This window comes from Grammomys surdaster, unplaced genomic scaffold (genome assembly GCF_004785775.1).
Source record: "Grammomys surdaster isolate TR1022 unplaced genomic scaffold, NIH_TR_1.0 142, whole genome shotgun sequence".
NCBI classification, from domain to species: domain Eukaryota; kingdom Metazoa; phylum Chordata; class Mammalia; order Rodentia; family Muridae; genus Grammomys; species Grammomys surdaster.
In genome coordinates, this window is record NW_021604600.1 from 1,973,976 (window position 1) to 2,000,848 (window position 26,873).

A 26,873-nucleotide genomic window follows, 5' to 3' on the forward strand; every position below is an offset into this window, starting at 1 on the left:
GCCACCCTTAATGTTACTCAGGTAAAGGGCAGCATAGCAGGGACACATGCGCTGTGGTGTCTAGGCCATGGGATATTAGGTACAGGCTTAGATCAATGCAACCCTTCCCCAAAGTATTCTCCTTCCATTGATGAAAGAGCTACTATACTGTACCAGCATTGTTAAAGGAAGATCCCTTTAAAAAATATTGAAACTGAGGCCAGGTGGTGGTGGCACACCTTTAATGTCACCACTCAGGAGGCAGAAGCAGGCAGATCTCTGAATTTAATGCCAGCCTGGTCTATGAAGCAAATTTCAGGACTGCCGGGGCTACACAGATAAAGCCTGTCTTGAAAATCCCAAAAGGAAGGAAGGGAGGGAGGGAGGGAGGAAGGAAGGAAGGAAGGAAGGAAGGAAGGAAGGAAGGAAGGAAGGAAGGAAGGAAGGAAGGAAGGAGAAACAAACAAACTGGGGTTGGAGAGTATACTTGGAGGTTAAGCACTTGCTTTTCTTCCAGAGGACCCGAGTTTGGTTCCCAGTATGCAACAGGATATTCACAACCACATGTAATTCCAGCCCCAGGGGATCCAGTTCCTTCTTTTGGCCTCAATGTACAACTATGTGCACACTCAGGAACATATAAATCTAAATATATATATGTATATATGTATATATATGTATGTATATGTATATATAATCTACAATATGGTGGCCTTTGATACTGTAGTTTGTAGCTCAGAAGTAGTGGCCCCCTGGGATCCCAGGCTTGCCCATCCAGCTCAGTGGTCCTCTGCCTTCCCACCCCACTGCCATGGTAATATCGTCCTCCCTTCCTGTCTCCTGGCAAGGTGTCCAGACTGGTCAGAAGCCTTGCACTGGTACAGCACGGCTCTGGAGATGACGGACTGCGATGAAGGCGGGGAGTATGATGGGATACAGGACGAGCCCCAATATGCACTGCTGGCCAGGGAGGCGGAGATGCTGCTCACGGGGGGATTTGGACTGGACAAGAACCCCCAAAGATCAGGTGAGGCCCACTGACCTTCCCTGGGGCAGGATAGGTCTGGTGAAGGTCTATAGTTCTCATCCCACTGAAATTAGGATAAGTTGCTTTCCACAGTAGGGGACTCTGTGGGCCTGGTATGTAGATGAACATTTTAGTTTTACTTTGTCATCTTTTATTTTATATGTATGTTTATATGTGTGCCTGGTACCCTCAGACACCAGAAGAGAGTTAGATCCCCTGGAACTGGAGTTAACAGGCAGTTGAGAGCTGCCTCATGAGTGCTAGGAATCAAACCTGGGTTCTCTGCAAGTGCGGCAGATGCTCTAACTGCTGAGCCATCTCTCCAGCCCTGATTTTTTTTTTTTTTTCAGTGTGACTGTACAGCCTTGGCTGGCCTGGAGTTCACTATATATATAACTCAGGCTGGCCAGAGATCCACTGCCTCCTGAGTACACACTATGCCTAGCAAAATTAAAATTTACTTTATTATTTCAGGCTTGTGGCAGTGAGGTGGAGGGGGGCAGAGAGAGAGATACCTGAGGAGGGAGAAGAAACTCTCTGATCCTGTAGAGCTGGAGTTCCATGTGGTTGGGAGCTACCTAACATGAGTGCTGAGAACTCAATTCTGGTCCCTTGCTATTAACTGGGAACCAGTTTTCCTGGCCAGTGGATCTCAAACTCACTGTGTAGCTGAGAGTGACCTTGGACTTCTGATCCTTTTGACTTCCCCTCTCATGTGCTAACACCACAGGCTCAAGCTCGAGGACCTGAATTTGAATACCAAAACCCTCTTTAAAAAAAAAAAACAAACAAACCACAGTGAGGGCCAGGCAGTGGCGGTACTGCCTTTAATCCTAGCCTACAGAGGGTAGGCAAGCAGGTCTTTGAGTTCAAGGCCAACCTGCAAAGAGAATTCCATGACAGCCAAAGCTACACAGAGAAGCCCTGTTTTGGGGACTGGGGGAGAGAGAGCAGGATGTGGTATTAATGTATTATCCCAGCCTTGGCCTGGCAAAGAGAAGTGGATCCTGGGGGCTTACTGGCCAGCCAGTGTAGCTGAAATAGCAAGCTCCAGGTTCAATGGGAGAGAGACCTTGCCTCAAAAAAAAATAAAGGGACAACGAAAAGTAGAGGGTGGGTCTGAGGTCATGCTGGCAACCTAAGTTTGATCATCAAAACCCATGTAAATGTGAAAGGGGGGCAGTGACTCTACAGGATTGTCCTCTGACCTCACACCTACATATGGCACATGTACCCCACCAATACTTAAAATAAAGGGAGGGAAGACAAAGGCATTCCATATCAAAATATAAGTATATGAATTAAATAAGAATACAGTCAGTCTTCCCAGTCACAGGCTTTGCATACATAGACAAAGAGACTTACTCTCTTTACTTATTTTGTGTGTTTCCGTATGCACATACATGCCACAGCACATGTGTGAGAACCAGAGGGTAGTTGTGGGAGTCAGTTCTTTCTTTCTACCATGTGGGTCCCAGTGATCATCGTGAGGTCGTGAGCCTGGCAGCAAGTGCCTTTACCTGATGAGCCATCTCACCGGCCTCCCCCAGAGATGTATTTTTTAAATTGCACCTATAAAGCTTGTTGCAGTGGTGCTCGCCTGTAAACCCAGCATGGAGGAGGAGGATGAAGAAGATCCCAAGTTTCAGGCCAGTCAGGGCTACATAGACCTGTCCCAAAAGAAGCAAAACTATTTGCATCTGTATCAGATTATACATAGACTTTTCCAGCTATTCTCCGTATGTGTTGCATTTCCATTGCTGTGATAGACTGCCCTGACAAAAACAACTTAAAGAAGAAAGGATTTATTTTGGTTTATGGGTCCAGAGGGGATTTTGGCTTACAGTCCATCGTGGTGGGAAGCTCGGCATCAAGAACCAGAGGCTGTCTCAGTAGTTGGGAAGCAAGATGATCCGATGTCATCCACACAGGAAGCAGAGAGAGAAAAAACAGGAAGTAGGGCAGGCTATAAAACCTCGAAGCTGTCACACTTCCTCCTGAACGCTCTGTACCCTTCCCAGAGAGCATCACCAGCTGAGGATGGATGTTCAAGCCCTGAGCCTGTGGGGGAGAAGATCCATATGTAAATAGGACACACTCTCTGATTCAAGATTTTGCTAGACTTGGTGGATCCTGGAAACACCTTCCCCCCAGTGAAAGGCAATTATATATTAGAATTTATAGGCAGGCTTTGCAATTTTAAAAATGAAGTTGAAATTCATAATATTTCATCTCCCATCACTATGACCAAACTTTACACAATCTCAAACCCTAAAAGAAATCCTGTGCTAGTTAACAGTCACTTCCAGGACCCCCTCCTCAGTAGTCACTAATCCACGCTCTGTCATTAAGGATTGCCCTGTTCGGGACTCAGTTTACCACTGGAATCACACAATACGTGGCCTTTCGGGTCTGCCTTCCTTACTTAGGATCTCTCATCTTTGCTCTCTGTTTTGAGACAAGGTTTTGTGTAATCCCGCTGGTTACAAACATATCTCAGCTTACACTGTAATTACAGGCATGCACTACCTTTCCTGGCTCATTCCTTCTATATTAAAAACATTTTTATCATCTATGTGTGTGTGCATGTGGAGTTCAGAGGGCAGCCTGTGGGGATTCACTCCTGCCACCATGTCAGTCCTAGGGACTGAAGTCGGCATCAAGCTGACAGCCATCGTCTTTGCACACAGATTTCTTTTCTGTTGTTACTCTTTTATTACTTTTATTCTGTTATCTTATAATTATCCCATCTTTTATTACTATGATTATTACTAAGTAATATGCCACTCAGTAAATTAAGCCATGTTTCTGATGGACATGTAGATTTTTTTTTAAAACTTAAACTTTTTATTATTTGTATGTACATGCATGTGTGAATGTATCCCAAGTGTATATACATTCCCATGAAGTCCAGAAGAGAGTGTCGGAGCCCCAGCTGTAACTGGAGTTACAGGCACTTGTGTGCTGTCCCATGAGGACACTGGGAACTGAGATTGGGTCCTCTTAAAGGCAAGCAAGCATTCTTAACTGCTGGACCATCTTTTTAGTTCCCAACATTAGATACATCTTTTCAGTTTTGAGCTGTCATTTAGACTGCCTTGGACAACAAATTTCTTTTTCAGGGATGGGGTGTGGCTCAGTGGTAGAGCTCTTGCCTGGCAGGTAAGCGCTTGAGTTCCACAGCCACACCAGAGACTAGAAGAGTGCTCTGGCTGGTCAGCTTTCAATGTATGCTACCTACCCCCCAGAGACTTGGATTATACCATACAGCTTGGGTTGCTATAGAAACCTCAGATGCTCTCTTGGGTGAGATGAAATTTGCTAGCTTGATGGGGACAAGTGGCTCACCTCTTTGTCCCCCACTCCGTTCTCTTTCAGGAGACTTGTACACCCAGGCAGCCGAGGCAGCCATGGAAGCCATGAAGGGCAGGCTAGCCAACCAGTACTACGAGAAAGCGGAAGAAGCCTGGGCCCAGATGGAGGAGTAACTGTCCCACAGGATCACTGCCAAGAAGAAGGGCTGGGGAGGGGAGGATGGGACTCATTTCTTTTGGGAGGGGAAAAGTAGTTTTACTATTATATAAATTCACTTTTGTATTCCATTTTTTTTTGACTCTTGACAGTCTTTGCAACTGGCAGAGACATTATAACTGCTCTTTTAGGGGTGGTATTTTGGGGGGCTGGGGGGTTAAAGATGCAGCCTAATGAATTCCTCCCACCCCTTTTTTTCTTTTTTTGTTCTGAGATGTAAACAAGTATCTTTCTGTCTGAATGAACAGACAGTATCGGGGCTTCTCTCGCCAGCCTTTGCAGCCAGGACTCGCATCTCAGGGTCTCCAGGCCGTGTGCTAGGAGTACAAATGGAGGAGAATAGAGAGCCTTCTATTAACTTTTTGTTTTTGAGTTTTGAGAGGGGTGTGCAGTGTATCTTTCCCCCAGTGGGTATGAGGTCATTCACTACCCAGGCTCCTTTGCTCGGGGGGAGATGGTTGTGGAAGTCTTTCACCTAATGTCTTTCCACCGGGCACATGATTTCTTGACATCCATCCAAATTCCTTTTTTTATTTTTTATTTTTTATTTTTTGACCTGTATCGACTATAGATTTTACAGAACAGGTTTGGCCTTTATACATGCATATTTACTACCTCTGAGTCCTGCATCGGTGCATGTGGAAGCAGATGAACCTCAAAGCTTTCACAGTAAGACCATGGGTTAGGAGCTGAGCGATTTTCCTCCAAACAGAAGTGCCCTCTGCACCCCATGGCCACATCCACTATGGGACTGAAGCATCCTTGTGCAGAATTCCATGGTCGTTTCTTTTTTTCTTTCTTTTTTCCTTCTTCGAGACCGGGTTTCTCTGTATAACCCTGGCTGTCCTGGAACTCACTCTGTAGACCAGGCTGGCCCCAAACTCAGAAATCTGCCTGCCTCTGCCTCCCAAGTGCTGGGATTAAAGGCGTGCGCCACCACTGCCCGGTTCCATGGTTGTTTCTTAATGCGATATATCATGGACTCTCTCAGCCTGCTGTCCCTGGCATTTTCTGCTTGAAACTAGGTTTTACTTACTTGACACTAGGTCATCTGCAGCAAGTGGCTTCCAGCTGCAGCCCCTTGGGATTTGTTTGGGAATGAGGGGACAAGAGTGTAAACACTGACTGGGTCTGGGCATTTCCCCAGGGTCAGGCTGGGATTTTAATGAGCTTTCTCTTTAAAAGGAGTTCAGATTTAATGGGAGTGTGATTTCAGCCACAGGAAAATTGCCCACTTTGATTGACCACCAATATTAGATCTACCACCTCTATTTTTGTTTAAAAAACAGAACAGCAGAGTGGGACATGCAAGCCAGTCTCATCTGTTGGCTAAAACAGGCCTTTTAAGGATTTCACTGTTGAGTCTGCCCAGTCAAAAACTTGTGGAAGCATTAAATTCTGAAGTCTAAAGTGTATGTCTTTTGAGGAAAAATCAGAGTCAATTTAACCTTGTGGGCTGGGAGCCATGGTATATACCTGTAATCCCAGCATTCGGGTGGTAGAGGAAGAAGGATCAAAGTTTGAGGCCAGCCTGGGCTATATAATGAGATCCTGCCCCAGAAACAAACAATAAAAAGAGCCAGTAAAGATGGCTCAGTGGCTGAAGCTCCTCCCGCCCCTCGCCTGACAATCTGAGTTCTGTTCCTGAGACCCACATGTGGAAGCAGGGAACAAATTCCTGCGAGTTGTCTTCTGATCTTCACCTGTGTGGTGTGTCACAAGGGAGCCCACAAACACACACAACTGTAAGAGAAATGAAATAGCAAGAACTACCTTTGAAAACTCCTTTTATCTACCTGCAAGTTAAAAATTCCCGGGTTTGCATTAAAAGCCATAACAGCCGGTTCTCTATGGCAGGTTGGCCCTTGCTGTGTTTTATCAGTACCAGAACAGTAGCTGGCTTACACTGTCCTGCGGGTGTTCTAACTTAGGGCATGTGCTAAACATAAGAAGCAGTTTATTGTGACATAATCTCTCAGAATAATTGTCATATAAGTTATGGTGTGTGTGTGTGTGTGCGCGCGCGCGTGGGCAAGCGCACTGGTCAGCAGACAACCTCAATTTTGTTCCTCAGGAGCTGGCCACCTTTATCCTTTGAGTCTCTCGCTGGCCTAGAACTTGCCAAAAAAGCTATGCTGGCTGACCAGTGAACTGCAGAGATTTGTCTGTCTTACCCTTCCTAATTCTGGAATTGAAAGCTCACATCCTTTACCCATTGATTAGCCCTTGTCTGGACCACTTAAAGCCTCAGGCCTGCAGTTCCACCACCCACATAGCCTTGATGTGAGGAAGTGGTCTCTTTCTCCTCCAAGAGGCTGGGATAGCCTGGTGCACAGCTAAGCACATGCTTCTTTAAGGACCCTTGCAAATGAAAAGGGAGCTTTGAGAGCCTGCTGTGTATTCTGAGCACTTGGAGGCCGAGGCTGGATTGTGAGTTTGAAGGCAGCCTGGATTTTTTCTAAGACTGTGTCTAAAAAAGAAAAAGCCCTGGAGGCTGGAGAGATGCCTCCGTGGTTAAGTGCGTTGACTGCTCTTCCAGAAGACCCAGGTTCAATCTCCAACACCTACCTGGCAGCTCACACCTGCCTGTCTGTAACTCCACTTGTAAGGGATCCGATGGTCTCACACAGACAAACAATGCGGGCAAAACACCAATGCACATAAAATAAAAATAAATCATAAAAAAATGTAATTCAAACCTGTAATCTCAGCACAGCACTTGGGAGGCTGAGGTGGAAAGGTCACTGTGAGTTTCATGCTAGCTTGGGGTACATAATGACTTCCAGTTATACCTGAGTTACTGAGTGAGATTCTGGCTTTAAAATTACATCAACTTGCAAGGTATTCAGGCTTTCCTGCAGAAATGGCTATTCTCCTTCCAAACCTAGTCTTAACACCTTCAAAAGCAGGTCAGGGCACCTTCTCTTTCCATATTTGCTGGGCGTGACAAGAACAAGCTGACAGGATTCAGCTCCCTGGCAGGGAGACACCAGTACCTGGCATTTATGCTCAATTCTCTCTTCCAGTGCCCAGAGCAGGTAACAGCCTAGATTAGCGGAGCTGATATGTGCACTTTCATCTCAAAGACAGAAACCAGGCTTCAGCGATGCTGCTCGCTGGAGGCTGAGCTGAAGCTAGGGTCCAGAGAGCTTCTGTGTCCAGAGAACTCAGGGAATAAGAGCATTTAACTGTAATGTGATGGCGCATTCCATTCTGCAACAGGTGATAGAGGAATTTAAATGAGATAGGATTGGAGTGAGTATGTACCTAGCATACAGTCAAGGTCCTGGGTTTGGGCCCTGGCACTACAAATAATACAAGCTTTATGGGTATAAAAAAGAGAAACATTCTCAGACTCACCACTTCGGAATAATCATGCTCTCTGCATGCTAGACCAGCCGGACGGTGAGATGCCCTGGTTGCTTAGTGATTTTCCCATCTGTCCTTGCTGTCTGTCATCCCAGCATCTTTGTATTATCAGTAAGTGTGGTTTGCAGATTCACAAGCGTTTGCACAAGCTTATGAAGCTTGAGATGGATTTGAATGAGGGAGATGGGGGGACAAATGTACCCATTCCCTGCTTGGATTTGTGTTCTTCTTCCTTACATTTTGTCTCTGACCTCCTCAAGGCAACTGGCACACACCTTCAACATGAGTTCCGTTGTCCACAGTGTGACCCCAACGTGGTTCCATGCTGGCTTTTCATAGTAGAAAAACTTCTTAATGTGATGCCTCTTGGTTTTTAACATCTGTAATAAATTCTAATAAAGAAAGCCTTCCGGACCTGGCCCTTATGCTATCAGTTTGCTTTAGGTTAAAAAAAGTGGATGCAGAGGCCAGAGAGATGGCTCAGCAGTTAAGAACACTGGCTGCTCTTACAGAGGACCTGGATTCAGTTCCCAGCGCCCCCATGGCAGGTCATAACTGTTCTAGGGGATCCAACATCCTCACCCAGACATACATGCAAGCAAAACACCAGTGCACATAAGCATATGTGGATGCTTTTGATGTGTCCCTCTATAAAAACAACAAGCATTACCTCTGAAGGTTTGTCATGAGCTTCTGAGAAAATCCTGTGCACTTGGTCCTTTCTCGTGGAGAGCATCAAAGCTGTCTGGTGTGGTCATTTGGATTCAAGATAATAGGGGTTGGTTGGTTGGTTGGTTTGGTTTTGGTTTTAGGAAATTTGAATTTTAATTGCATGACAGTTAATATATCCAATGATAGGGGATTTTTTTAAAAGATTTATTTCATTTATTTCATGTATATGAGTACACTGTAGCTGTCTTCAGACACACTAGAAGTGGACACTGGATTCCATTACAGATGGTTGTGAGCCACCATGTGGTTGCTGGGAATTGAACTCAGGACCTCTAGAAGAACAGTCAGTGCTCTTAACCTCTGAGCCATCTCTCCAGCTCCAGGGGATTTTTTTAAAAAAATATGTTTTTGGGACAAGCCCATAAGGACAAAAGACAAAGGAGTCAACAACAAAAGTCTGGAGACAGGAAAATGCATGGCTACCAACATGTCAGCAGACCCAAGATCCAAAGCCCCCAGGCTAGGTATGGGGGCTCATTGTGTAACCCCAGCACTGGAGAAGCTGGAGCAGGGAGATTCTGAGTTTAAAGCCAACCTCAACTACACAGTAAAGTATCTCAAAACCCTTAAAAAGAAACAATAACTGTCTCAAAAAAAAAAAAACAAATAAAAAGGAAAAAGAAAAAGAAAACAAACCCATGACTAAACCTAAAGCCGTGGATCAACGGAAAGAACAATGAATCATCGAACCACCGATCAGACCAGTTTGCCTGTAGCCCTTGTGTTGAGGGTGGTGGGTCAGTGTCCTCCGCATCCTCCTGCAGCCTGGGACATCAGGCACAATGAAGTGGAGATTCTTTGCGTGAGGAGTGAAGAGAAATTCCCAGCGTCAATATAAAAAAGGCTCCAGTGGCCTTTTCCTGTGTCCTGGGCACTGTCTATTTAACTTCCAATTTAATGGCAGAAAACAGCTGTAGGAACCTCTAAGGGTATCGGATGAATTGAAATTAACACAGATACTGTCCCTGGTGAAACCCCACAGGGAACACCACAGCCATCAACCCTCCCCCTCACAGAACTTTCCAGACAACTTAGAGCCCCGTTCTCAATCTCCGCAGATAGCTAAGTGTCAGCATGTGAAAGTCACGTTTGAGGAGCTGGACAGTAGCTCTGCAGCTAGGAGCACCTGTTGCTTTTTCAGAGGCTGCAGATTCAATTCCCAGCACCTATGTGATGGCTCATAACCTTCTATGCATCCAGTTCTGTGGAATCCAATGTCTTCTCCATAGCACCAGGCATGCATGATGCACACATGTGCAAGACACCCACACACGTAGGCCAAATTATATATACATATATACATATATATAAAACAATTGAGTGTGAAAGGGCAGACAGTAGAATAAAGCATTTCAGAGAAAACTGGATTAGGAATGAGGTATAGTGCTTTGCACATTTAATATAGACTAAATGATCAATATTTGGGATACAAGTTTAACTTTTATTTTCTGTTTATTATTTGTGATTATAATGCTATACTGTAATCTTAAAGGATCAATTTTGATATTGGTTATGTCCATGGCAAACACTCACCTCAAAGGGTATGACAAGAGGTTGTTTAGTCTGAGGCTAAATAGGTCATCCCAAATTCAATCTAACATGGTAACTTGGATGAAATTATGTAGTAACAGAACAAAGGAAGTCTTTGAAGACAGGACTTGCAAAATATGGGTGAAAACATTAGGTAGATGGCTTAAAACAAGAGGGACAAATTTCTGTTTGTTTGCTTCACAGACAAGAAGGCAATAAATGTCTGGGTAGTGGTGGTGCACGCCTTTAATCCCAGCACTTGGGAGGCAGAGGCAGGTGGATTTCTGAGTTCGAGGTCAGCCTGGTCTACAGAGTGAGTTCCAGGACAGTCAGGGCTACACAGAGAAACCCTGTCTAGAAAACACCAAAAACCAAAAAAAAAAAAGAGAAGGCAATAAATGGCCACTAACAGGGCTAAAAGATGGCCCAAGATACTATAGCTCTGGGCTTGTAATGTCCCAACCTCTCTCTGCTCAGCCTTGCACAAGGGTCGGTGGAAAGTAGAGTATTTTCAGGAATTTTATTCACATTTAAATATGAGCTTTTGCCTGTAACTGCAGCACTCTGAATATTTAGGCAAGAAGACTGTGAGTTTGAGGCCATCTTGGGCTACTGAGACTGTCTCAAAAAATATTCTACCACCAACACAATTCCTTAGACATATAGACAAGTCCACCTCCTCAGTATGGCTACCATATACTAGTCACTTTCACAGCATTTTACTTTTGTTTTTGTTTTATATACATATGTGTGAGTGCTGGAATTAAAGGCATGCAACACCACACCCAGCTCACAGTGAATTCTTTATTTTTAATTAATTAATTAATTAATTTCGATTTATTTTTTGAGACCCAGTTTCTCTTTTCTCTGTATAACAGCCCTGGTTGTCCTAGAACTCACTTTGTAGACCAGGCTGACCTTGAACTCACAGAGATCTGCTTACCTTCCTTACCTCCTTTGCCTCCTGGGTACTGGGATTAAAGGTATGTGCCACTACACCCTGCTGAAAAAAATATTTTTATTTCGTGTGTATGCATGTTTTGACTGCATGCTTTTCTGCATGATGTGTGTGCAGTACCTGTAGAGACCAGAAGAGGGTGTTGAATTCACTGGAGCTGGAGTTACAGGTTTTTGTAAAATGAGAGTTTTGGGAATTGAACCTTGGTCCTCTGGCAGAATAGCCAGTGCTCTTAAATACTGAGCCATCTCTCCAGCACCCCCCCCCATTATTTATACTATACTATACTATACTATACTATACTATACTATACTATACTATATACTATACTATATACTATACTATACTATATACTATACTATACTATATACTATACTATACTATACTATATACTATACTATACTATACTATACTATACTATACTATACTATAGTAAGGCTTTCTAGAAGGTTTGTTTTTTTTTTCCTCCTATCTTGACATACTCAACATTCTTCAGAATATTTCTAAACATGCAACAGAAGACTGTTCAGACTTCAAATACCTTAGAAGGTATTTGAGGGGTCAGATCCACTTGTTTTTCTTCCCACATTTGGGCTGAACATCTCTAATCTGGACCCATGATACGCCAAAATCAGGAATTTGTTGTTTTTGGAGACATAAGACCAGGGTCAAATCTTTTTTTTTTTTTTTTTTCATTTCGAGACAGGGTTTCTCTGTATAGCCCTGGCTGTCCTGGAACTCACTCTGTAGACCAGGCTGGCCTCGAACTCAGAAATCTGCCTGCCTCTGCCTCCCAAGTGCTGGGGTTAAAGGCGTGTGCCACGATTGCCTCAGGCTCAAAAAATCTTTAAAGTGCCAACATAGTAGTACTACAGTAGAAAAATCCACACTATGAAACTTTTTCACATACAAACTTATTTTAAAATAGTGTATGTGAGCTGGGGATACAGCTCAGTGGTTGGGTACTTGCTTAGCATACACAAGACCCTAGGTTTGATTCCTAGCATTGTGACTTAAAAATTAAAAGCCAGGTGTAGTGGCACACACCTTTAATCTCAGTATTCAGGAGGCAGAGGCAGAGGCTAGGTAGGTCTCAGAGTTCAAGCCCATCCTGGTCTACAGAGTGAATATTCCAGGACAGCCAGGACTACAATGAGATCCTGTCTCACTGTCTTGGGGCAGGGTGGGGGGGGATTTAAAAATGAAGGGCTGGAGGAGACTTAGTTCAGTTGGTTGTTTGCCTAGCATACATGAAACCCTTGGCTTGATCCCCAGCATCATGTAGAACCAGCAGGGAGGATTAGTGCCTTTAATCCCAGAACTCAGAGGCAGAGGGAGAGAGATCTCTGTGAGTTCAAGGACAACTTGATCTAAGCAGAGAGTTCCAAAACAAAAAAGAGGTTATTCAGTCTGTGAACTAGAAAATGGAGTGGACAGTAGGAAGAGAAAAAATCAGAACTCAGAAGGGGAAGGGCCTTAAAGATTAGAGAGAAATGTTAAACTTTGCAGATTGTCGTATCACATATGCCAAATTTTTATTACAGTTTTGCTGCAAGTAAGGATCTCCCAAGAGAACAATTCAAAGATTCAGACTTAGTACAGACATTTGGGGAGACATGTAGTACAATGTATTACATACACCTTCACAGAGGAGTCTGCACAACATACAGCTTGATGCATGTTTGCATACATGAATATCAACACAGACCAAGGTACAGAACATTTGCAAATCACAAAACCTTGTTCTATCAACCTGTGATGGTTGATACAGATTGTCAACTTGACATGACCTGGAATCACCTAGGGGACCAACCTGTGGGCTTGTCCATGACAGAATTTCAAGATTGGTGTTAGAGAACTCAGTCTTCCATCAAAGCAGCGCCACCAACCTCAGATCAGCTGTGCCTGCTTCTGAGCACCTACTGACTGAAGGCTGTTCCCTCAGAGGGAAAAACAACAGGTGGGGAAGGTCTTGCAACTGCAGCCTCTAATCCTGGCAATTCGAATCCAATTCTGTCTTAATTGCACATGGCCATGTGGTCTGGCGAGTGCAGTGGGTTGGTCTGGTACTGCTATGTATTCAAATGCTTAAATACTGACCTCCAAGATCTGGTTACCACCCCTGATGAGCAGACCCTCATGTACACTGAGTGATGATATATAAACCTTGTTCACCAATTTTAAACTATTGACTACTTAAAACTGGCAACAGTCAGCCAATTACTGTGGGGTATAGAAAGAGGGGGAGTTTGAGTCACAGGGCTGGAAGTCCTAGGTATGACCAGGAGGAGAAGGAACGTGGAGGAAGAGAAGATGGGAGAACAGGAGGTCTCCAGGACCCTTGATGGACTAAGCTTGTGCCAGAGTACACCAGACTGCTGGAGCAGAAGTGACCCAGAGGGTTTCAAACAAATCCAACTTCAGCAGACTAAAGAGGATTTAGGGGAAGAAATCTATGAAATGCTCAAATTTCAGGATTGTACCAACCCCAAATGACAGTTGTGTGACTTGCATGTCTAGAGAGCTGAGTGGAATTGCTGCAGGAGTACCCCGGTGAGTAGGGCTAAGTACTGGCTTGGTTAGTGCTGAGCTGAGTTGCTCTTGGGAAGGGAAGAGGTGCAAACAAAGAGAGAGACACATGCCAGACAACAATGAGAGGCACAGTGCAGGTGAGGAAGAGTTCAGATTTTCCTAGTAATAAACGTGAGAAGCCAAGAGAACGGCTTTGCTTTGTCCCAAACTCCAGAATACCAAAATTGACTCAGTAAGAATTAATAACCTGAAGGTTTTGGTGACACATGCCTTTAATGCTAGCACTTGGGAGGCAGAGACAGTGGGATCTCACTGAGTTCCAGGCCAACATGGAGTTCCAAGATAGCCAGAGTTATATAGGGGGACCCTATCTCAACCTCTTCCTCTACCTCCGGTCAAGAAAAGGAAATGGACATATGGTTTGGCAATTTCATTTCTGGTAGAACACACGGAGGAAAATGAATGTACAGATGAGAAGCCACAAACAGATCTTTCCCACCATAGTGTTCAGGAAATTTAGAAATAAATATTGTTTACTTATAGCATGAAATAATAGATCGCAAAAACACAATATGGGAGAAAAGCTTTAGCAAGGTGTTGGTATCCTATGATAACACATAAAAAGCACATTTTACATTGCTCATGGATTTATGCATGTAAAAGTTTAAGAAGTTATTAGAAGGATACAAGGATACATATCAAATTCCTATTAGTTGTAAACTGGAACAGTGCTCATGAGAGGACTTTTTAAATGTAGTGGACTTTACTCTCATAGTCTAGGATGTTTTAAAAGTTTTGTTCATTTTTGTTTTGAGACAGACCATCCTATGTATTCCAGGCTGGCCTGAAACACACACCTACCATGTAGACCAGTCTAGCCTGGAACATAGTCTGTCACCATGTAGACCAGTAGACCAGACCAGGCTGGCCTCAAATCTGCTGAAAACTTCTGCATTTGCCTCCTGATGGCTGGGACCACAGATGTGCACCATTATGTCCAGCATTCTCTCACACACACACACAGACACACACACAGACACACACACACACACACACACACACACACACACACAGTTTTTTCGTGGCAGGGTTTCTCTGTTTAGCCCTGGCTGTCTTGGGACTCACTCTCTATACCAGGATGGCCTTCAACTTAGAGATCCACTTGCTTCTGCCTCTGCCTCCCAAATGCTGGTACTAAAGGAGTGTGCTACCAACTCTCAGCCCATATTTTAAGATACAGTTTTTAAAAGGTACATTGCATTCATTACCTGTGTATCTTAATTAATTAATTAACTAATTAATTAATTATCATGTGAGTATATGTGACAGAACAACTTGTGGGTGATTCTCTTTTTCTATCAGGGATTGAACTCAGGCTCTCCTACATGCTTAGCCATTTCACAGGCCTCACTTTTGTAACTTTTAATACAAATTATATACACAAGAAAATAACTGGAAGCAAAATGCCATACTAACAGCAATTGGCCAGGCGCAAGCCTGTAATTCCAGTGCTTGGGAAGTGCAGGCAGGGGGATCAGAAGTTCAAACTCATCAATACACAAAGTTCAAAGCCAGCCTGGGCATTGTGAACCCTAACTCAAACAACAAAAGCGTGTGTATGGGTGTTCAAATGTATACGCAGAAATGAGCTTAATTCTAGGTGGTGGAAATATAGGTGACTATTTTTTTCACTGTGTCTTCTTCAGTCTTTTAAAATATCTAGGGTTGGTGGGATAGCTCAGGAGGTAAACACACTTGCCTCGAAGCCTGACAACCTAAGCTGCCCCCACGTGGCGGAAAGAAAGAACATACTCAGGCAAGTTGTCCTCTGACCTCCACAGCAGGTCCTGCCCGCCCCCGGCCCCTCCCCCACTCCCAAGCAAATAGATAAAATAAACGTAAAAATCTGTGTGGGTACATTAACATGCATAGATATTTAAAAATAAAGTCTGGCTAAAAAACAAAAGCAAAAAATAAATCAAAAGTATGGTGAAAAACCAGCCAGCTGTATATCTCTATGTTACTGTGTTAATGTTTATTTACCAACCCATTCACAATATGAACAACACTATTTTCCATGGAGCTAAACATCCACAGGAAGCGACAGCAAAAGATCAAAGAGATGTACAATCAGCCAATAATGCTGGTTACTGGGAAACTAGAACAAGTCAAAGGTCCAAGAATATTATTTTGAAGAGTACAAAGAAGATATTTTGTCTGAAAAGTTTTAATATTGTTTGTGTACTAAAATTTTAAACACGTAATTTTTCAGACAGAACTGTGCAGACCTAGGGTCACAGTTCAGCTCTCAGAGCTCGGTGAAAGTTACTGCCAGAACCAGACGTCTAATTCGGCTTATGTGAGTGACGGAGTGGCTTAATCTGACTCCTTAACCATCTGACTCAGAACGAAAATTGAACTATTTTTTGCTTTAAAACTTATTTGGAACAAGTTTTCATCTAAATAATTTTATTTCAATAAGTGGCATTATAATAATATTGTTTATGACAATTTCTATCAGCAGGAGATAAAAGAAATAAATACAACTCCAGGATGCTAAAGAAAATATATGTGTCAATCCAATAAGTAGCTTCTTAGAAAACCGCTTCAACAGCTGGGTAGCGTGGCCGAGCGGTCTAAGGCGCTGGATTAAGGCTCCAGTCTCTTCGGGGGCGTGGGTTCGAATCCCACCGCTGCCAAGGCAGGTTCTTTTCGTTTTGTCTCTGCCTCCTTCGTTCTGCGTTTCTTTGCGGCCGCATCGGCGGCGACCCCTGCCGTCGGTGTGTGCTCTCTGCACCACGAGTAGCTCTCCGAAGGGGCGGTCCCTCATGCGCCGGGGCGGGGCATTGTGGGTAAGAGGAAGCGCGAGGGCCGGCCCCGCTCCCCCCACGTGTCCGCCGGAGTTTCTCCAGCAGCAACATGGCCGCTGCCTGATAGAAGACCCGGCCGCTGCCGTCTCTGCAACCCGCGGGTCCCTGGGCCGTTCCGCCGTCCGCGCCCGGCCCCGGCGGAGAGGTGAGCTCCGACTCGGCAACCTCGGGATTCGGACCGCAGCCGTCGCTCTCGCTCGGGGCTCCGGGCCGCGCTGCTGACTAGGCCAGAGAGGCCCGCGCCGCTGCGTGCTGAGGGGCCGCGGCCTCCCGGGACCGGGGCAGGGCGCAAGGTGGCCGCCCCGCTTTCTGGGTCGCCCCGGGCCTGGGTCGCCCCGCACGGCTGGACGGTAGGGAGGCGACGGCGGTGGGGTCCGCGCTGACTCAGGCCTCGGCCGCGCTGCCCCGCCCGGGCCTGGCTCCCGAACCGCACCTGCGAGGGCACTGGTGCCCGGTGGCGTGGCGGCTTTCGAAGGAGTGGGAAGGGCGCCTGAGCACCGGCGACTTGGAGAAAGCCATTGGACGCCGGGGCCGCCTGCATGGGCTGGGATCGTTACCCTGCCTGAACCGGGTCAACTCTGCCTGGCCCTAGCGAGCCCGGGACGCCTCATTCATTGATCTGTGTTTAAGCAGAGTGGCGACTGCTGCGCGGACCTGGGGATCCTCCAGTAACGAGAGATAGTGGTGCACATGCCAGGTCATCCTGCAATTCTGCTTTTCGAGTTACTGGGTTTGGGAGCGAAAAGATAAGATCTTACCTTTCTCTGTGAAATGGGGGATAATATGATTCCCGTGCTACAGTGTTTTAATGAGTGTAAAATGGGTGACACTCCTGCTTCTTTCATTTGTGGCTGTCTTGTTCGGTCTTACATTGGAAGAAAACATGTTGCCACGTAGCAACAGCCCTACTTATGGGTTCTACTTATTCCTTTGAAGCCGGTTTAAGGATGAAAATAGGAAAGGATAGTGTTACGCAATTCACGTCATTAATCAGCTGCTATATAGTAGAAGTGGGATTTGAACCTGTAAGGTTTTGCACGGGAGTCCAACCTCTTAACCACTATACCATACTACCTTTTACCAAAGGTATGTGCAGCATATTGGTTAAGAATAAAATCAAGGCTCTTTGACATCAGCTAGATTTGGATTTCTTGAATACCCGTTTTCCTGGGGGAAGGGGGGCAGGACCTTGGGTAAATCAGTTTTAAGTTGGGGACTATAAAATTTTGATTTGCACAGCTAATGAGAAGATTAAATATTATTTGGTACTATATTGGTGCCCGGCATCATTAGCGTTTGGGAGAAAGAACTGTGATTTTTTTTTTTGTTTCGTTTTGTTTTTAAGTTTAAAAGTAATGATCCCATAACAACAACAAGGGTATAATTATTATCTCCGCTTAATGGCCCAGGAATCTGAGGCATAGAGAAGCCTTCGTGGAGTTTAAAGTCTAGTGTAGAGGACAGCTAACACCTGACCAGCAAGCAGATCAGGAAGTTCTAGGTTCGGACCATTCAGGAAATAAGGATGTTCAGGTTGGGTTGTTAGGGAACCTGTCTAATCCTGGAGAGAGTGACCGTGGTTACGTATAAGGAAAATGAGCATCCTGAAAATGACCTGGGATTGCTGTGCAGAGGTCCTCAAGGATGCTTGGGGCTTGGCCTGTCAGAAGCTCAGTAATTGATCACTATTACGCCATGGGGAGATGCTTATGTGGGGAAAGAGACAAGATCATGTAAGGGCTGAGGGGCCCATGAAAGGATTTTTTTTTTTTTTAATGGGACAGTTGAAGGGTTGGGAGCAAGATAGCAATGCTATAGTAGCAGTGCCACTGCCAGTCACAAAGACTGACAGCCTCTTGAGAATTGGAGATAAGAGGAGAGGAGCTCAGGAAGCCTTTTGTTTGTTTTGAGTCTGTAACTTTTTTTTTTCCAGATGAGGCTTTGCTATATAATAGCCCAGGATGGCCTCAAACTTGTTGTCTTTCTCCCTCATCCTCCCAAGTGCTGGTATTATAGGCACTGGTCACTATAGCTTGCTCTGGAAGCTTGGGTTGTTGGCTATAAAGATTGCAGGTCAAGATTTATTAGTGAGTGTTGTAAAATTGGGTTGGGGGCGGGTCTTGCTACCAGCATTTTTATTTTGCAAGGGCAAGGATGGAAAACATCACTGTGTGGCATGTAAAAATCATGCTACACAAAGTACTACGTTAGCTGTGGCATTTCCGTGTATCTTTGCATCACTGATGGAAAAATACTATTGTTGGTCATAAGGCAAACCTTTAAAAGCCACTAAATTGGATACTGTTATCTGGGAGGCTAAAGAGAGGGACAACCTTTGCAGGTAACCCAATCAGGTGCAGTGTTCAGAGGGAGGGGCCTCTGTCATCCAGCTGAGAGGGCATCTCATTCTGCCTGATGGCAGGGCTGGACAGAATTTCAACCCTGAAAGAATAGTTGAGACTTAAGACTCTCATAACCCATAGCCTCTTTTTGCATGTGCTGTGTTTCCTTGATTCCCCTTGAAATCCTGTCTCAGTTGGCCACCAAGTGCAGCTGCCTGCAGAGCTGGTACCTATGTGTCACATATCTATGACATTTGGTAGCTAGTGCAGATGCATAGTGGCAACCACGTAGGACTGCTCAGACAGTTGAGACCTTCCCGTCATGACCTGATCTGCTGTCTCCCCATTGCAGACCTTCCCTTACTCCGAATCCCTCTGGAACTCATGGCAGCCTTTCAGTTCACATTTTCAAGTTCCAGGTAGAGCTGTGCTGTATCTGCTGAGTTCTGGGACCAGGGGTACAGCAAGGCAAAAGTAGACGGTCTTGTTTGTAGCTTACAGCTTAATGGTAGGAAGGACAGATACAGCGGAAATTATCCCATGGTGATAATGTGCTAAGGAGGCCAGAGAAAGGAAAGCAGTTGGGGGCAGTTTTCAGTTTTGAGAAGTAGGGACAGATCCACTTTAGAAATGAGATGACATTTGAACAAACTCCTGAAAATGGCACAGGAAGGAACCTGAAGGTAGAGTAGAACAGTTAGTGTGGCTCTTGGATGGACTGGGGAGAGACAGGAAGATCAGAGGTGGTGGTGGGTGGGGCCAAAGGCAAAGGGTTGGGGTCTGTTGAGGTTCACTGGAAGGGTCAAAGTTCTCTCTGAAGAAGATGGGGAATCCTGGGAGGCATCACTCAGAGTGCTGCTACCTGAGGGTTGAACAGTGATTGTGGAGCAGGAAATAGCTTATAGCTCCAGGAAATGAGCCAGGAGGCTGAACTGGCTAGGTTGATCTGTGGCCCAGGTGGCCAGCTTCTGGCCTCTTTTGAAGGCAGACCTGACAGGATGAGCTGGTGTGAAGTGAGAGGAAGGGAGATAACCAAGGATGGGGCAGGTGTTTCTGCCTGAGCAGTTCAAGTGTGGGCTGTGTCTGCAGCTAATGAGTTTACGCGAGGCCTTAGCTGGTATTGAACCCTGTACTTATGGAATTGCTTATGTTTAGGTCTTTGTGATTTGTTTGTTTGTTTGCTTGTTTTTGAAATAATTTCACTGTGGGTCCCAGCCTGTAGAGCAGGCTGGCCTTGAACTCATGGAGATCCCCCTGCTTCTGCCTCCCAGGTGCTGGGATTAGGAGTACTGCCATGCCTAGCTAGGTTTTTGGGTTTGTTTTTGTTGGGTTTTTTTTTGGTGTTTTGTTTGTTTGTTTGTTTTGGTGTTTTTTTTTGTTGTTTTTTTTTGGGGGGGGGAGACAAGGAATCTTATAGCCCAGACTTGTTACCAGTTTCCCCATGTAGCTAAGGCTGACCTTGAACTATTGATTCTCCTGTCTCTCCCTCTCAAGTGCTGGGATCACAATCAATCACTGGTACACCTAGTATCCTTTTAAGTCCTAAATCATTCAGATATGAGGTGGATTAAATTGGGGTGATCTTACCCAGGAGCAGAGGGTGGGAACAGCTGAAGTCTTTGGATGCTCAGTTCTTTTCTTAGCCAGTAGCATCTCTGCCCTAGGGTGCAGGAGAGCTGGACACCTGCAGGCATCCCTTTCCATCTCCTTGGCTCGAACTCCCCTTTCTCTGTGTGGGTCTCTTTTCCTTCCATCCTTTAAGCCCACCCGCATGTCCCTCCTTAACTGGAGGGTCCCACTCCTCACTGAACTTCCCCATTTATAACTGTCACTCAAATCCAAGGCCTGGATTTGAAGTCTTGATGTGATGTGACTTTCAGTGAGCTCCTGTAACCTGTCCCTGAATTCAATCTCTTTTTTGTAAGATGGAGACAGTCACACCACTTGGCCTTATTGCCTCATAAGCCCAAGAGAAAATATTCAAAGAGAGTCATTTTGACCACAAAGTACAGAAAATCAGCTCACTGGGGTTAGAGCCTGACAGCTAGCTATCTGAAGAGAATGTGAGCCATGTGACAGCTGGCTTTCATATTAGCACAGGACCCCCAACACTCCAGTGTTTCAATTATAGCTGTGGACTGGCAGCTTCTTCAGGCCTGGCTGGGAGTTCTTTTTGAGTGGGCAAGAAACCTGTAAAACTGGTCATTAATTTTTTTCCCTAGAGGTACAGTCGATCTGTATTGGCTTGGGTCTCCCTGCTTGCACCCTTTGTGGGCCTGTTCTTCTTCCACACTGTTGCCTTCAGCACAGACACAGAAAGGAGATCATGTTTTGGTTTTGGGCTTCCTTTCCCTTCCCTGCACAGCACCTGTAAAGAAAGATGCATCAGAAAGGCTGATTGAGCTCCCTACTGACTGCCCAGGTCTCTTGCTTGCTTTGCAGATCGAGTTGAGGACTGTGTGGCAGACTCTCCCTAGTATGGCCAATGAAGAAGATGACCCAGTCATACAGGAGGTAACTGCTGCTGTCAACGCTCGTTGGCCCACAGGCCATAGGACCTATCCCTTCTGTATTTCCGTAGGCCAGTCTAGGGCCTGTGATCTTGGGACCCTTACTCTTACCACTCTTGTTCCTTCAGGCTGTGACTCAGCAGCATTTGATTTTGAGACCTCATCTAATGTGCCTAGACTTCAGCTTGCTTGCTATCTGTTCCACTCTCTACAAAGCCAGCTGCAGAGCTGGACACTGAATAGATGCTAGTGACTGAAAGAGATTGGTAGCTCCCATGCCTGGGCTTCTCAGATTGTGTCATTCAGCAGTTCTTTACTCCATTCAGTGTGTACCAGGGACAGTGACATAATAGCAGCCAGGCTGTGTCCCTGTCTCTAGGTACTCTGGCCGATGCATTAGACACATAAGGAAGGAGCCTCAGAACAGAAACTTTGGGCAGGCAGGTCCAGACTCCTCATAGAAAGATAGTTATTTGTTGTCATTCTTAGCCCTCAGAGTCCTCCCAGCCCCGGCCCTGTGTTTGCCCAGGCCTCCTTAAGTGTATCTGGAACCCACACTGAGTCTGAAGGGCAGGGGTCAGGAGTCCATCCCTAGACAGGCAGTGTTTCCTTCTTGTTGGATACAACTTACTAACTTTTTAGATTGAATTTTGTTGTTGTTATTGTTGTTATTTGTTTTTATTTTTCGAGATAGAGTTTCTCTGTGTAGCCCTGGCTGTCCTGGAACTCACTCTGTAGACCAGACTGGCCTCAAACTCAGAAATCCACCTGCCTCTGCCTCCCAAGTGCTGGGACTAAAGGCGTGCACCACCACTGCCCGGCCAGATTGAATGGTTTAAATGCACTTAAGCTATAGCTATGCTTAAGAAACCAAGTAACCACAGGGAGTTCGAGACAGCACAGAGGGAGCTCCCTCTGCAGTCAGGCAGCTCTGGCCAGCTGCTTCTCTCTGAGTCCCTATGGATGAGTGAGCTGTCAGAGACAGCTACGAAGGACATTTCAGGTAGAGGAAAGCATGTGTGCAAAGGTTATGGGCAGGAGTGAACACAATCTGTGTACAGAGCCTGGGAGCCAGAAGTATGAGGTGAAAAAGAAAAAAGGAGACGGGTCTTACAGGGCCTTGTAGACCTTCTTAAAACAGGGTGGCGTGCAAATACAGAGCATCAAGGTGGGAGAAAGCATAGAGAAGAAACTCACATAGGTAGAGCACCACCCCATCTCCCAAAAAGCACTTTCCCTGGCTTTAGGAGGCATTCCAATCTTGGAGCTCAGGCATGTGTGCTCTTTCTAGGTTAGAATAACCTTGGGTAGAGGCCAAGCAAGCTCTTATTTGGGTTCTCTGGTAGTTGTGGAGAGGGAATCCTGGATGTCCCTGGGTTGGAGGTCTGGCTGGGTTCCTCTGTTCTTAGTATGTCAAGCTTTTTCCTCTTCCCTAAGCTGCCTCTGTGAGCCACTGATTCTATCTTTGTGTCTGAGCCTGCTTTAAATGTTGTCTTCCCTTGTTCCCAGATCGATGTGTACTTGGCCAAAAGTCTGGCAGAGAAGCTGTATCTCTTTCAGGTAAGGATGGGACTTTATGCAGGTAAATGGGGAAAGCCAGTGTTGAGGGAGTTGGGGAGCTGGGCAGGAGGCATGGCAGAGTTCACCTGCTCAGATGGGCAAGCAGGACAACATGTGGGATGGAGATTGAGCAACTGGGGTACTGGACCAGACCAGCTAGTTCGAGTTCCCTGAAGACTCAGTTTCCAGCCCCTGAGCAAGTACCTCATCTGTGTGCCTCAATTTTCGATAGTCACACTGTCTGTCTCATAGATTCTGTGAGGGTCAAATGCACCCACATAGAAACGCTTAGGCCACCACCTGGGGAAGAATTAGTGTTGACAGAGACCACTGCTGCTGGGTAGAGATCAAGGATGCTTCCAGAGTATACTTGTGGCCATGTGCAAGTCCTGGACCTGTCCCTTAATTGTGCCAAGTGTTTAGCCCTCCATGGCCCTTCCTCGCTGTGGCTGGCATCTGTTGAGCACCTCCTGCTTCAGCGCTGCTTTCCTCAACTCCATAGTAACACTGTGACGGTGGTGACTGTGCTTTCACATCAGCTTTACTGGAATACAGTTCGTTCACCATACTTTCCCACATTTAAGTAAGCAAACCATGCTAGAGAATTTGACCTATTTGGGGGCTGTACAGCCAGTACCACACTCTGTTTTAGTACATTTTTGTCCCTCTGAAAGAAATCCCATGTATTTAGTCAATCCTCATTACTAACTCCGTTCTTACCTTGAGCTCGGGCGACATTGTTTGTGTTTGTATGGATTTGCCTGTTTGGGATCGCTCCTGTTGAAATGCAGGCTTTAGTACAGCCTCTTTTCTCTAGAGCCCATCTATGTTGGGGCCTGGATCAGTGTTTCATTTTTATGGCTAAAGGGTATCTCTATGGGGCTGGGGAGGTGGCTCAGTCAGTAAAGTGTGTGCTGCGCAAGTATACAAAGACCTGAATTTGGTCCCCAGGACACACCTCAAACGCTGGGTATGGTAGTGTGTAGTTGTTGTCCCAGTACTGGGGTAGCAGAGACATGTGGACACCCGGAGCTTACTGGCCAGCCAGCCTAACCTACTTAGTGAGCTCTAGACCAATAAGAGACCCTGTTTCAAAAAACCAAGTGGATAGCTCCTGAGGAATACCTGAGGTGGACCTCTGGCCTCCAGATACACATATAACAGCCAAACATGCAAGAGTATCCCTTGTGGATGAGGTACTGTTGTTCATCCATCAGTTGGTGGGCATTTGGGTTGTCTATACTTTGGCTACTGTCTTGACTAATGCTCTCTGGACATCTGTACATGTGTTTTTGTATGAACCTGTGTTCTCACTTCTTGGATGCATGTCTATGAGTCGAATGGCTGGGTCATAGCATGTAACTGGAGGACTTATAGACTGTACCATTTTACATCCTCCATATAAGGTGGTTGGTAGCAGCACTTCAAGTCTGTGTTGCACATGAGGAAATGAAATGGAGGATCCTGAGCTCTCCAGAGAGGGCCTTAGACAAGTGGCAGGGGCAGCAGCAGCATTTGTGCAGGGGGAGAGGCTGTCCATTCCCCAGGCTTCCCTGCGTCTTTGGCTGAGTGCAGAGCCTCTGTGATAGTGGCTCCATGTATGTCCACTGTGCTAGGCTCTGCTGGAGCCCACTCCATATGCTTTGTTCACACTCATGGCAGCCTTGGGAGGGGAGAACACGGAGCAAGTGGCAGAGTCAGTACTGTAGCCCAGACCTTTAGCTCACTACTAGCCTTCTTAGCCCAGAGATGAGTGAATTTAGCACTCTGGGCCTCAGCACAAGCACACCCATGGCTTTGTGAGCTGTTATGGGGGGGCACATCTTACCCAGTGCTGGCTCTCCCACATGGTCTGCCTAAGCACTTGTGCCCTAGGCTGTGCCCCTCACCAAATCTTATCCCTACTTGAGCTAAAAGCTGAAAGAGTAGCACTGGTGTTGCTACTGGGGAGTTTTTCTGAAGTGACTACTTACTTCCTATGCTAAATCATCCCAATGACCCTGAAGTCATCCCACAGTTGAGCTTCAGCTCGAGCTGCTGTACGTCCTCAAGTGCACTGCAGGGGCTGTTGGATATTAGGCACTGATGGCTTGGACTAAGGATTCGGGGGACTAGTTAGGGGAAGTTCATCAGCAGTTTCCATGGGAGAGGAGAAAGAAAAAGTATTTCTGTGAGGCCACTATGGAAAGGTGCTGTTTTTTCAAGAGCCAAGACTAGGCTTTCAGAGGAGGCCTTGAAGGCAAGCCATTTACATAATAGCCATACAGGGGAGGGAGCCCTTCCTGACCCCTCTCTAGAGGATGTATATGGAAAGTACAGATAGATTGGTAAGGAGAGAGAATGGGGGTCACAAATTCCTGTATCCAGTGTCCAGATCAGCCTCTAGCAGTCTTAGGCCAGTCCTGTTTTCCTTCTTGACCTCCTCTTGTCTCATGTCTCACCCTGGTGGTCTTCAGAGTGGCAGCATGTCCTTGGGCCCTTACTACTCTCAATTCTCACAGCCCTGCTTTTGAGCTTCAGAGTACCAGGGTGCTCAGCCATGCCCCTTGGAAAACAAAGACATCCTAAAGTGGTCCAACAGCAGGAGGCTCAGAAGACCCATTATGAATCAGACTGTAGGTGTAAGCTATGGGGGTAGAGCAGCTTGGGGTTCCTTGGTAGAGCAGATTGAGGTCCTGGGTACTTTGGTCTATGTTGGGTGTTGTAGGTGTGGGAATGCTATGAATAGGGTCGGCTAGTTGTTAGTTCTTCATTGGAACCATTGATGCCTTGCTCCAGTTTGTTTTGGGCAGGGTGGACTGATGGGGACCTTTTTCTCTCTAGTATCCTGTGCGTCCTGCTTCGATGACCTATGATGACATTCCACATCTCTCAGCCAAGATCAAGCCCAAACAGCAGAAGGTGGGGCTAACCTCCAAGGTGGACGTTGGGTACTAAGAGTAAATGGGGGTTGAGGGAAGCAAGAAGACAGATACTTTGGAGACTGAAAGCCCAGAGAAGGAGCAGTGGATGGATTAGAGGAACAGCAGTGTACAGGTCTTGAAAGCAGAGGAAGGAAGCATTTCCACAAAGGAAAGGCAGCCCCCACAGAATCAGGCTTAGGTCAGGGATGGTTGGAAGGCAGGCTGAGGGAAGCCTGGGTTATCAGGTGTGGGTGTTTGAAGCAGACTGAATAGACAAAGATCTGGTATCCATACAGGATGGATTGAGGGCACAAGAGAAGCTGAGGCAAATTTTAGATTTTCTCATCTGTAGGAGTTGTAACTCTCAATTTCTAGTCGGGGTAGGAGTGGAAGGCCTGTTCCAGCATTGCTGATGTTGGAGATCTTAGTTTAAAATTTTCTTTCTGATTTTGGGGGTGTGGAAGAGTATGGGAAAAACAAGAATTTGTATCCCTAAAAGACACTGTGACATTTTTTTTAAAGATTTGTTGGTTTTTTATGTATGTGAGTACACTGTCACTCTCTTCAGAGACACGAGAAGAGGGCATCTATCGGATCGCATTACAGATGGTTGTGGGTCGCCATGTGGTTGCTGGGAATTGAACTCAAAACCTCTGAAAGAGAAGTCAGCGCCCTTAACCGCTGAGCTATCTCTCCAGCCCAACACTATGATATTTTTGTTAGAAATTTCATTGGTGACTTTTTGTGTGGACTGAAACCCTGGGGCCCATTGGGAAGAACACTGGTCACTCTTGCTTCTGGGTAGGGACCTGGCTGGGAGTGTTTCTGGGGACCTGTGCTATGTCACTTTCCAAGTTGGGTGGTACTTTGTACCTTCAGGTAGAGCTCGAGATGGCCATCGACACCCTGAATCCCAACTACTGCCGCAGCAAAGGGGAGCAGATTGCATTGAACGTGGATGGAGCCTGTGCTGATGAGACTAGCACATATTCCTCGTGAGTTCCTCTCCCCAGGGTTCCACTGAAGGTAA

The 26,873-nt window shown here is 45.9% G+C and overlaps 2 protein-coding genes and 1 non-coding gene across 7 annotated transcripts in view; all 3 read left to right on the forward strand.

The window, feature by feature from the left end:
- Nucleotides 1-6,379, forward strand: part of Eef2k (eukaryotic elongation factor 2 kinase) — a 58,205-nt gene extending 51,826 nt beyond the window's left edge. For all 3 annotated transcript variants that reach the window (XM_028764183.1, XM_028764185.1, XM_028764184.1), the window contains exons 17-18: nt 828-1,006; nt 4,385-6,379. In XM_028764183.1, coding sequence (XP_028620016.1) covers nt 828-1,006; nt 4,385-4,494 — 289 coding nt within the window. In that variant the 3' untranslated portion in view covers nt 4,495-6,379. The remainder of the gene's footprint in view (nt 1-827; nt 1,007-4,384) is intronic.
- Nucleotides 6,380-16,275: 9,896 nt separating this feature from the next.
- Nucleotides 16,276-16,357, forward strand: Trnal-aag. The gene has a single exon. It is a non-coding gene; the product is annotated as a tRNA-Leu (tRNA).
- Nucleotides 16,358-16,512: 155 nt separating this feature from the next.
- Nucleotides 16,513-26,873, forward strand: part of Polr3e (RNA polymerase III subunit E) — a 29,085-nt gene continuing 18,724 nt past the window's right edge. Inside the window, exons 1-5 of one of the 3 annotated variants that reach the window (XM_028764233.1) lie at nt 16,513-16,673; nt 21,313-21,384; nt 22,890-22,940; nt 25,764-25,841; nt 26,723-26,838. In XM_028764233.1, coding sequence (XP_028620066.1) covers nt 21,349-21,384; nt 22,890-22,940; nt 25,764-25,841; nt 26,723-26,838 — 281 coding nt within the window. In that variant the 5' untranslated portion in view covers nt 16,513-16,673; nt 21,313-21,348. Of the gene's footprint in view, nt 16,674-21,312; nt 21,385-22,889; nt 22,941-25,763; nt 25,842-26,722; nt 26,839-26,873 lie in introns of those variants that run through there. The other 2 variants (XM_028764234.1, XM_028764235.1) reach the window with 2 other exon arrangements.